At 39.3% G+C, this 12145-nt stretch overlaps 2 protein-coding genes across 2 annotated transcripts in view; both read right to left on the reverse strand.

The window, feature by feature from the left end:
* The window catches only part of GBE1 (1,4-alpha-glucan branching enzyme 1), a 319711-nt gene that overhangs the window by 22128 nt on the left and 285438 nt on the right, over positions 1–12145 (reverse strand). The window contains exon 15 of the mRNA XM_084624305.1: positions 5656–5773. Coding sequence (XP_084480431.1) covers positions 5656–5773 — 118 coding nt within the window. The remainder of the gene's footprint in view (positions 1–5655; positions 5774–12145) is intronic.
* Positions 527–2109, reverse strand: LOC311514847 (uncharacterized protein). The gene is made up of 2 exons (XM_084617552.1): positions 1659–2109; positions 527–1083 (listed from the first exon to the last, which is right to left on the reverse strand). Exons 1-2 carry the CDS (start codon positions 2062–2064, stop codon positions 542–544), a joined length of 948 nt encoding a protein of 315 aa, XP_084473678.1. The 5' UTR covers positions 2065–2109; the 3' UTR covers positions 527–541.

Consider the following 12145-nt stretch of genomic DNA (forward strand, 5'->3'; position numbering starts at 1 on the left):
GCATTTGGACGTTTAAAGGCGCGCTGGCGCAGTTTACTGACTCGCTTAGACCTCAGCGAAACCAATATTCCCACGGTTATTACTGCTTGCTGTGTGCTCCACAATATCTGTGAGAGTAAGGGGGAGACGTTTATGGCGGGGTGGGAGATTGAGGCAAATCGCCTGGCTGCTGGTTACGCGCAGCCAGACACCAGGGCGGTTAGAAGAGCTCAGGAGGGCGCGGCACGCATCAGAGAAGCTTTGAAAACCAGTTTCATGACTGGCCAGGCTACAGTGTGAAAGTTCTGTTTGTTTCTCCCTGATGAAACCCCCCGCCCCTTGGTTCACTCTACTTCCCTGTAAGCTAACCACCCTCCTCTCCTCCCTTTAATCACCGCTTGCAGAGGCAATAAAGTCATTGCTGCTTCACAGTCATGCATTCGTTATTCATTCATCACACAAATAGGGGGATGACTACCAAGGTATCCCAGGAGGGGTGGTGGAGGAGGGAAGGAAAATGCCACACAGCACATTAAGCACAGCACTTTAAAAGTTTACAACTTTAAAATTTATTGAATGACAGCCTTCTTTTTTTTGGGCAATCCTCTGTTGTGGAGTCGCTGGTTGGCCGGAGGCCCCCCCACCGCGTTCTTGGGCGTCTGGGTGTGGAGGCTATGGAACTTGGGGAGGAGGGCGGTTGGTTACAGAGGGGCAGCAGTGTCAGTCTGTGCTCCAGCTGCCTTTGCTGCAGCTCAACCATACACTGGAGCATTCTGGTTTGGTCCTGCAGCAGCCTCAGCATTGAATCCTGCCTTCTCTCATCACACTGCCGCCACATTTGAGCTTCAGCCCTCTCTTCAGCCCGCCACTTACTCTCTTCAGCCCGCCACTTACTCTCTTCAGCCCGCCACCTCTCCTCCCGGTCATTTTGTGCTTTCCTGCACTCTGACATTATTTGCCTCCACGCATTCGTCTGTGCTCTGTCAGTGTGGGAGGACAGCATTAGCTCGGAGAACATTTCATCTCGAGTGCGTTTTTTTTTCTTTCTAAGCTTCACTAGCCTCTGGGAAGGAGAAGATCCTGTGATCATTGAAACACATCCAGCTGGTGGAGAAAAAAAAGGGACAGCGGTATTTAAAAACACACATTTTATAAAACAGTCGCTACACTCTTTCAGGGTAAACCTTGCTGTTAACATTACATACATAGCACATGTGCTTTCGTTACAAGGTCGCATTTTGCCTCCTCCCACCGTGTGACTACCCCCTCAACCCTCCCCCCTCCCCGTGGCTAACAGCGGGGAACATTTCTGTTCAGCCACAGGCAAACAGCCCAGCAGGAATGTGTCCCTGAAGAAAAGCACCCTATTTCAACCAGGTGACCATGAATTATATCTCACTCTCCTGAGGATAACACAGAGAGAGAAAGAACGAATTTTGGTTGAATGCCAGCAAACATACACTGCAATGCTTTGTTCTACAGTGATTCCCGAGTATGTGTTACTGGCCTGGAGTGATAAAAGTGTCCTACCATGAAGGACGAAATAAGGCTGCCCTCCCCAGAAACCTTTTGCAAAGGCTTTAGGACTACATCTAGGAGAACCGCAAATGCCAGGGCAAAGTAATCCTTTCACATGCTTGCTTTTAAACCATGTATAGCATTTTAAAAGGTACACTCACCAGAGGTCCCTTCTCCGCCTGCTGGGTCCAGGAGGCAGCCTTGGGTGGGTTCGGGGGGTACTGGCTCCTGGTCTAGGGTGAGAAACAGTTCCTGGCTGTCGGGAAAACCGGTTTCTCCGCTTGCTTGCTGTGAGCCATCTACAACCTCCTCCTCCTCCTCATCTTCTTCGTCCCCAAAACCTGCTTCCGTATTGCCTCCATCTCCATTGAAGGAGTCAAACAACACGGCTGGGGTAGTGGTGGCTGAACCCCCTAAAATGGCATGCAGCTCATCATAGAAGCGGCATGTTTGGGGCTCTGACCCAGAGCGGCTGTTCGCCTCTCTGGTTTTCTGGTAGGCTTGCCTCAGCTCCTTCAGTTTCACGCGGCACTGCTTCGGGTCCCTGTTATGGCCTCTGTCCTTCATGCCCTGGGAGATTTTCACAAAGGTTTTGGCATTTCGAAAACTGGAACGGAGTTCTGATAGCACGGATTCCTCTCCCCAAACAGCGATCAGATCCCGTACCTCCCGTTCGGTCCATGCTGGAGCTCTTTTGCGATTCTGGGACTCCATCATGGTCACCTGTGCTGATGAGCTCTGCATGGTCACCTGCAGCTTGCCACGCTGGCCAAACAGGAAATGAGATTCAAAAGTTCGCGGTTCTTTTCCTGTCTACCTGGCCAGTGCATCTGAGTTGAGAGTGCTGTCCAGAGCGGTCAGAATGGAGCACTCTGGGATAACTCCCGGAGGCCAATAACATCGAATTGTGTCCACAGTACCCCAAATTCAAGCTGGGAACGTCGATTTAAGCGCTAATCCACTTGTCAGGGGTGGAGTAAGGAAATCGATTTTAAGAGCCCTTTAAGTCGAATTAAAGGGCTTCACTGTGTGGACGGGTGCAGGTTTAAATCGATTTAACGCTGCTAAATTCGACCTAAAGTCCTAGTGTAGACCAGGGCTAAGGTGCCACAAGTACTCCTTTTCTTTATGGTATGAGAAGTAAAGTATTGTCCCATATAGGAACTGGCTAATAGTAACAATAGTAATAAAAGGTCAATTTTCATTATGGCAAAAGGTTAACAGTGGGATGCCATCAAGATTTCACTGTAGGATCAGTGGTATTTAATGTATGTTGTTAATGATTGGGAAATGGGAGTGAGCATCGAGATGGCAAAATTAGCAAATGAGAGCATTTAGATACGTCAACAATGGAAAAAGATTGAGGTTTCTTTTGTTTGTTTGTTTTGAAGCCCTTAATGGTTTTCAAACCTGCTCCTTATGACCTTTACAAACAAGTATCTGGGTTCACATACCATCATCCCACTTTTAGTCAAAGTTTACTGGAACAAGTCCTACACTCCAGAACTTACTCTTCATCCTCTCCCTCCCCTCCACATGTGTCTCACTTTCTTCCTGCTCATTTTCTATCATCACTTTGAAGATGTTCCTTCTAAAAATATTACTGAATGAAGATTACACTCTATATATTATCTTTCCTTTAAAATTAACCCTCCATGTTTATTTGGGCTTAAATTTCCAGGAACAGTATTATTCTGTATATATTTTTATTCTCTTGTATAGTGCTTTCACAGGTGGCTTTATTTAAACAAAACATTTCAGATGCAATCTTAGCTATGGTGCAGATTGTGTGCCACCATAATAATATTGTTTACTATTTTTATTATTTATTATTGTAGTGGAGAGGAATTCAAACTTTTGAAATGAGGAACCCATAGCCCTTCTCAAGCATCTTCTTGAGAAGACAAGATGATTACCAAACAGTAAAAAACAGTTGAAAATGTCAACATCAAGTGGAGAAGGTAACTGTACAGCTTTCATTAATTTCAATGAGAGTTCTATGGTGAAATAACCTAGTCAGCTTTGAAAATATTAACTACATTTGTAATAATGCCCCCCAAAGACGACTGTTTATCCAAGGATTGGGATCTAAATTGGTATTTACACAGGCTTTATTTCAAAATAGGGATTGAAAGCTCTAGCTACCATACTGGTTCAACTATTTTAAGTACTAACGTTTCATCTTGGTTTTTTTCCGTCTCTTTCCTAACCTTGGTTTCCTTTTACTGGCACTTTACCTCCAACTGGTGGCTTCTTACGAGGTTGCCATCCAAGTTGCTCTGTGAATTGGATCACTGGGGGATATAAAAAAGTGAGGTGACTCACACTCTTGGGATTCTGACATTGATGTGCCATTGCCATGCCACAGCTCGTTCTCAAAGAAAATATTAACTTCTTTTGCCTACTGATGTATGCCTTGCATGCTTTTCTTCCACGCACTCTTAGTAAGTCCCAGCTTTCCATTTCATGTCTGGACATATCTGCTTTGCATTTGCCACATTCCTCATATAAGAATTAAAAATAGTATTTACATTCCAAGTTAAGGGTAACAATTTTGTAAGTATTATAAACAAGTTAGTAGCAGAGAGTTAATGTTCACCAATGGTTACAGTAGTGGGTTGGGACTAGAGGTCTGGAAGCTAGAATTCCTGGAGCCCTCTGTTGTTAAGGAACCTTGAGAAAAATCACAACTTCCTGGTGCCTCACTTTTCCTGTCAGTAAAAATCGATAGAAATACTTACCGGCACCATAAGGGTGCCATGAGCCTGAGATATTAAATAATTGTTAACAAAAGTCTTCACAATCCTCTGACGAAAGACATGATGAAGTGAAAAGAACTTTTCCGCAAGCAAAACGGCTGAGAAACATAATTCCCACAAAAACGATGACACGCTCTTCATTGTCAATTTACAAAATTAATTTAGTGCTCAAAAAACGTGATGGGGCAGCCCTGGGAACGGAAGGCCTCCATTTAACTTCAGAAGAGATATGGCACAGCAGAAACAGTACTGGCACTCACGTGATACAGTGGAATCTATTACACTGTGATATGATGATATACATCTAATATGGAGAGATACAGTACAAACTTCCTCATGCTGACAAACCAATGTGGCTCAGTCCTGACCCACACGGCTCGCTTCCAATGGTGAGTGTAATAATATCCAGGCCTTCTCAAATCTTAGTTTCTACTAAGACTCAACAAGAGTGCCAGCTGTGTTTGTAGTTTTTTGTAATGTAGATACATATCCAGTAGAAACTTGGCTAAGACAACCAAGTCACTTCACATACGCTGCTCAAGAGCAGAAAATGGTTATACAATGTATTGTATACACAGTCAGGCTTCATTAGTAGATGGAACAAAAATCTCAGAATGGAAAAATGGCAAAATAAATAATAATAAAAACTCTCCAGATTTAGATATGGCTAGTGATTGTGCTTTCAAAATAAACATTCTGATAAGGTGAAAGGCAGCTTCTGACAGAAGTAGTATAGAAGGTTTTGGTTCAAAGAAATTACAATATATACCTGACCCTATCTGTGGTAGTGTGTGGAACCCTTACGTCAGCCTAGAGCTGGAGCCCCCTCAAACCATTTTGTGGGAATGTTTGATGTCAATTCTACCTTACATAGTTTTTATGCCAGCTAAGGAAGTAAAAGCCTCTTGCAAACATGATTTGCTCAGATCCAAATTTGTGGAGAGGGGTGGTGGTGGGGAAGCAGCAATGCAAAAATGAGAGTTTCTACCCATCTCTAATCACAAGGTAAGCATGCAAAGTTATTCATACATGAAAATGAAGCAAATGAATATGGTGATTATCAAAGTGATAACTCAAATGCACATTAAAATGCACATTCTTTCTCTGCAAAGAATATTTGAATATAACAATAATTTTGTCCTAAGAAGGTGCAAGCAAATTTAAGTGGAATGTCAAAGAGAAAATCAAAACAAATCATACCCATCACCAGTGGCCTTTAATTTAGTCTATTGTTTTCATGCAAACACTGATTTTGGAAGACTTCAATATCCTCCCTCAAAAAAACACCAACAAACAAAAATTTCAGTATATCTACATTTGTTTTTGATGACTCCAAATATATCAAAATTGCTTGAGAAATAAGTTACATAATTAAAACAGAATGAAAACTTTTACTTACCAAAAGAGAATTAGATCGATAATTATGTGTATATTGTTCAGTGAAGTATTCTGTATTGTGGTCCAGTCTCTGATGTCCTCCATATTCTGGTGCATCAGAATCCAGCACAATTTTATACTTAAAACAATTTATTAAGGAACTATAACTGTTGTTAAATGTAGAAAAATGCTGTATGACATTGCACATCAATATATTACAACATTTTTTTAAAAAAAGATATGAAACCATTCAAGAGGAGGAAGAGGGTTGGGAGGATGGGGAAGGGATACTTAGTCAACTATAGAAACTCCACACTTGTATCTTGGTGTTTTCTTATACACTAAGTTATAGCATTTTTTTTCCTATTTACTGAAATTTCCATCTTATGACAGATTCCTAGGAAAGACAAATGTGATTTAGTGTCCTTTGCAATTTCCTGTCAGTGATCATATAATATATATAAGATATTTTTAAATACTTTAGTTTAGACAGATATCTATAATTAACTACACCAATCATTCAATGGAACAAACAATGAAGAAAAAGTGAATTGGACTAAAACCAGTATTTCTTAAAGTACCTTGACACTAACAAATCGCCAAATATCATAGGTTATTGTGATTTAGTGGTATATTGTCATCTTTAAACTGGGTTCAGTGAGTCTTGGACCAAGTGAGTTAATCTGATAGTGATGAAAATATATAGTTTTAGTCTCAAACTGGTACAAAGTTAATTAATACAACTCTGTCCACAGGTACAGTACAGAAACCTATTTGTTTTTATTTGGGGACAAATAAATGTATTGTTAACTGAAAACTTTTTTTAAAAACAGTGTGTCTGGCCACAGTTATACAAATCCAAGGATAGAATTTATTACCACGATATAATTGTCATGCTTTTTGGAGTGGTTCACGACCATGAATGTCAGCCTCAGGGCACACTGTCAAAAAGCAGGGCAGAAACCCCAAACTGGTTGTATGTTCTATAATTAGATTTCATCAATCCAGTAAAAAAAGTGAACTGAAACACTATAACAGTCTTACCACGGAGTCACATACAGTCCCCTTGGACACTCCAGTCTGTCTATCTTACCACTCAGGCAAGCTGGACTCAGTGATAGTTGGCTGCCACACACTAAAGATCAGAAAAGATTCAGGTTGCTTCCAGTCCCAAGAGACTTACCCCTGATCAATTTGTACCTCAGATATCACATGAAAGACAATGCTTGTAGCCAATCCTATAGCCAACTAACTAAGGATTGATTAACTAGGAAAAAGAAACAAAAGAATTATTTAAGAGTTAAAGCAGGCAACATATATATGCAAATGAATTACAGTCTATGGTTCCAAAAGGTGGCAGTTGTAATATGTCATGACTGAATGTCTTTTAGGGCTAACCCAGGTTGATCCTGAGGATGTCTGCTTTATTTCCTAGCTCCAGTCTTCAGAGTCCAAACATCAAAAGAGGGATGAACATTTTTTTTTTATTTCCTTGTTTTATTTTCTTCTTCCAGCATTCAAGATGAAGGGATTGGCTTTCTTGCACATAGCACCCTTACGGCTGTGAGAAGGAGATTAACCAAGTCTTTGTAATGTGATGTTCTACAAATGGTTTGTTCAGTTTTTCTTGATAGGTGGGGAGGGGATAAAATTTATAAAAGTAAAAATTATATATTACTTTATAGCACGGGATACAGATATTCCAAGTACGATTAATGCATGCATCAATTTACAAGTGTTTTATAGAGTCTAAACACATTCTTACAAGTCTAACACCTATTTTGAATAATACTAATGTACAAGTGAGCTGGTCTGGTTCCCAGTATGAATTGGTCAGTGCTCAGCTGATATCTATAGCCTTGGCAAGACCTGGCACCTGGTCTGCCAGCGTCACAATAACAATTAAGGGATGGACTAAGGTATGGAGTGCTATATAAAACAATTTAGCAACATATGGAGTTAGGATTTTTTTGCATAGAATAAAAAAACGAATCTAGATGAAAAAGGAAGAGAAAACTTTACTTGCATCTCTTGCAGACAGCCAAGAGGGAGAAATATATATAACAACCTTAGCTCTGCCCTGTACTGTGTGCTATAACCATAAAATTACAATTAAGGCATTTTACTGGCTGTGGTCCCAGATTATATTAAACTGATTTCTCTCTCGCTCTCTCTCACAGTTTTGGGGTCACATTTAGTAAAATGCCTTAATTGTAATCATATGGTTGTTGCACACACTCCTGGACAGAGTTTAGGTTCTTGAGCAGGGGAGTTAAGTGTATATTTCCATACCTTACCATGTTTGAATTTCTTTTAGCTGTAACCTTAATTTTTAATTTCCAGAATTTGTAAAGTTTCATTTTGGGATAACTATAACATCCCTGTAATATTTTTGTCCCTTAAGTTACAGAAGCATACTTTCAATCTTAGCTAAACAGTAACACTTTTTGGTCTTGGAATACATACAGCAGATAGGAACATGTCTGAAACAGTGTTTTGTAATCCACCCACTTAATTTTGAACCATAGAAGAATCTTGTTTCAATGGAGGCCTACACTAATAGGATTACAGCAAAGTAAAGCCATACTCTTTCATTCAATGGCTCTTAAACTGCTCAAAGGCGTCTCTGTTTGCTCAGCCTTTCATTAAAGTGCCTGCTCAAAGTCCAAGGATTTTGATGTTAAGAGAATTGCTATCGTTTATATCTTTCTGCACTACTCTCTTTATATCAGTTGATGAAGCTTAGAAATTTTCTTCAGAGTTACAATCCACTCAATTTAAGTGTCTAGTAACATGAAAGACAGTGCTTAAAAAGTGACAATACAAAAAGCAGACCAAACTAAAAAGTAAATGAAATGTTATTTTGAGATATTTCAATCATTCAATCAATGCGATTACAGTGATTTCTTTGGAAAGAAGCATGATCTTTAGCAGTAAGTCTACACAATGTCAAAAGCAATTAAGCTTTTAATTAAGGACACCAATGACCTCCATGAACAGTATTTTCTGTGGGGAAGGCAATTCACTGGAGTGGGCCAGAGATTTCTAGAAGGTTTAACCAGCTAAGACAGACAGAGAACATTGGCTATCAGAGCATGCCTTAACAAAATCTCTTCTTTTTTTTGGAAAGTTAGCTAAATGGTACTTTATTGCTAGCTTTGATCCACAAAGCCTTGGGTTACAACTGTACACTTGCACAAATATATCTGCCCCTTTATTTTATAAACGTCCAAGTTAACCCTTGTTTGTTGTCATGATCCACATAAAGAACCATAAACTACAACTTTTAGTGACTCTCTCTGGTACCTTTCCAAGCCTAGCCTCAGCAAAGGCTGCTGCTCTGCCACTGTATATTTTATTAACATGGCGGGGGAATGTCTCCCTCAAGAATTTCACTCTTTGCTTCTGTGATCTACAGTATACATTACATTTAATAATTTATCAATGTTGCTGAAAGCTTTGACATCTTTAACGATTCCTTTAAAACTATTTACAGCAAATGTAATCTTCATGGCTATGTTACCATTAAAACAAATTATCCCATTTTCTTAATTGAGGGTATGAAAATATCTCCAGCAGTGCTTTTAGATACCAAGTAAACACCACTATCCCTCCTCACCCCCTAACAAACATCCATACAGTTATTCACATTCTCATTAATGTGATTCAAATGTGTTTTAAAATCCTAGCAAATTATATATTTCTTTAGGAACATGTATAGTTTGGTAAACTCCATGATTCTCAATCCAATTTAGACCTCAGAGAGAGCTGGACAAGCTCATTCCATTTTAGACCTCATGGAGAGCTGGATGAGCATCCAAATTTGTGAATGCTGCCTTCATTAAAACTTTCAATGACTGCTATACCTTTTAATTAAGTGTATAACAAGTATTTGCTTTTGCATTGTAGCCTCTTTTGTTTCAGCTACAAAGTGTTGGTAATACTAACTTGCCTCCAGACTATGAAATAAAGCCTGGTTTCTGTTCATTTGGATACCTTGACTGTAAATGTCCTAAAACGAATACAACTGAGAAAATCAGCAAAACCAGTGAACTCTTGTATACAGAGAGCTTGAATGGAACGGCTGTCATTATCTACCACGTTAATTACTGAATTACTATGCTTTTATGATGTTTTGAAATACATATTTTAATGCAAATAATTAAATTTAATCTTATGCATGCTTAATGACACATGAAAGACCACTAAGTAAATGCAAATCATGTAAAATACCATAATTTGTATTTTATGCCTCAACTTCTAACACAGAAACAGAATTCTACTATTTATGAGACACAAAGTAGGTGAGGCAATATCTTTTATTGGACCAACTTCTGTTGGTGGAAGCTACACATTTTTGAGCTACACAGAGTTCTTCCTTCAGGTCTGGGGAAGAAAGCAGAGTGTCTGAGCTAAGAGCTCTTCTTTAGATAGAGTTGATCAGAACTTGCATTGACTCCTTGTAAAATGATGTAACCCATAGATTATAAACTCTTCATAAAGTAACTATTCCTTTCCACACTGTCTGGTTTGACTCATGGATGCACACACACACAAATACACACCACAAATTAAATATAGTGAACTAAAATAATTTGGTTCTTCTATATTACATGTAAAAGAGCCCCACTAGGCAGACTTTAATGGCAGGTTCCTTACCAAGTTGAAGAGGTTCTCTTTTCATCAGCCAGGCAATATAAAGTATCCAGATAGTATTCCTTTAGAGACAAATTCAGCTCCCTTCCCCGCTAACCAGTCTAACCAGTTTCGAAGTCACTAGGTGCAGAGGTAGGGTTGATTTGTGAAGTCTATACAGTCATGCAGGAGGGGGCTGAAGACAAATGTGCTCCAGCAGAAGAGCTAGAGGTAGGAAAACTCAGATCTGTATTACTGACTACAGAGAAGTGCCAGATCCAGCCTCAGGAATGAAGAGGAAGAGGAGGAGGAAGAGGGAGATAATTCGTCGCCCATGCATGAAGAACCCCAGTACACAGCCTGACCACTTGGGCTGAACACACTGGGGTCAGTACCACATGTTCTTTCACCTTTATTTCAACCAAGAGATGGAATTAATGCACTAATGCCATTCGAATGATCCTCAAGACAATAGTAGTGAAGGACAAAAAAAATAAAAATACAGTAAGTGTATTTTTGGGGAGATATATGAAAAATTATGTGTTGGGAAAGCAATATGCAAGAAATAAATTCAGGACTTTTACAGATATAAGCAGAATCACTATGCTCTCTAAGATATCTTCAATAAGATTGAGCAGTATTGGAACTATACAAAAATAACCTGAACTGTAGTTAAAGGTTATAGGTTAGCCTACAGTCATATAAAGAGAGAGACTATGAAATGCAGGAAACTAGGTTAATGCAACACTGCAGTTCAGATTTAAATCATACAGAAGTTAGAATTTGCAGTTAGATTTACAAAACAGCTATACCTCTGGCATCCTTGCACAAATGCAGCATTTTCTATTCATGTATCTGGAGTCAAAGGTTAAAAAAATTGTATTTTTTCTCTCTCTCCAAACTTAAAAACATTTGATAGCTACATGTGATAAACCTCAATCTCTGTATGCATTTTTAAAACTTTGAAAACAATGGGTGGCTTAGTAATACTTGATTTTTTCTCAGCTCTTGCTACCACTTCTTGACTGAAAGCAGGGAGAAGGGATACTGTCCTGAGATCAAAAGGAGGACAGAGAAATCAGCAGATAAAGTGTTAGATCAAAAACTCTTCTGAGAAATTGCCATCAGTAAGAACAAACAAAAAAACACTTTCAGAGATTAAACTTAGGCTATTGCTTCTGCAAGAAGTGACTAGGTAGCAAGAACCATGACAAATGAGTGCAACAAGGAAGCACCCACAGTGAGAGCCACATGGGCAGAGAGAAGGCGAAAGCCTTTGATCCTTTAAGCAGTCCTGGGATAGCAGTGGTACCGCTAGGGTAGAGAGCTGTAAGCTTGACTTCTAAAATATCTAGAACGTGAAGCAATTTAATGATGCATCTTGGTGAATCCCCATCAGTTCACAAAACCAAGGCTCTAATTATGGAACAAACACTGATTGTTGTATTTTCATTTGTTTAGTTGCCATTAGGTTTTTATCTGTAGTTTAAAAAAATAGTAAAATAAATCCAAGGCCTTCCTCTTTATAAAAATCAATGTTGCATCTGTACATTAATCTCAGTTGTTAGCCTTCTTTCTTCACTCTTGCTTTGCTGTGGACAGATATTTAAGTGGATCGTTTGGCCCACTTTTCACATCCCTTTGCATGCCCCACAACGTGTTCTTGGTTCTATCAAATGTCACTTTGTAGTGTGCAGTAAGTGGAAATTTCCCTGAAATACTTCATGATACCCTTTTCCCCTTTTTTTCTGGACTTGTCTTGTGCTAGCACACGGGAGGCAGCATTTTCTTCATAAAAGACCGTAGCTTTAGGTCATATTCTTTACGATTAAGTAACTAGTTAAGATAATATACCTATTTTTGCCCTCTAACTCACC

Source organism: Lepidochelys olivacea (genome assembly GCF_965140295.1).
Source record: "Lepidochelys olivacea isolate rLepOli2 genome assembly, chromosome: 1".
In the NCBI taxonomy this organism is placed as follows: domain Eukaryota; kingdom Metazoa; phylum Chordata; order Testudines; family Cheloniidae; genus Lepidochelys; species Lepidochelys olivacea.

What these genes read in the sequence shown, in the direction of transcription:
- LOC311514847 (XM_084617552.1), bottom strand. Translation starts at nt 2,064, where the DNA reads ATGAAGGACAGAGGCCATAACAGGGACCCGAAGCAGTGCCGCGTGAAA. An exon ending in AGGCGGAGAAGGGACCTCTG is followed by an intron (nt 1,084 to 1,658) that starts GTGAGTGTACCT and finishes TTTCTCCACCAG; the next exon opens with CTGGATGTGTTTCAATGATC.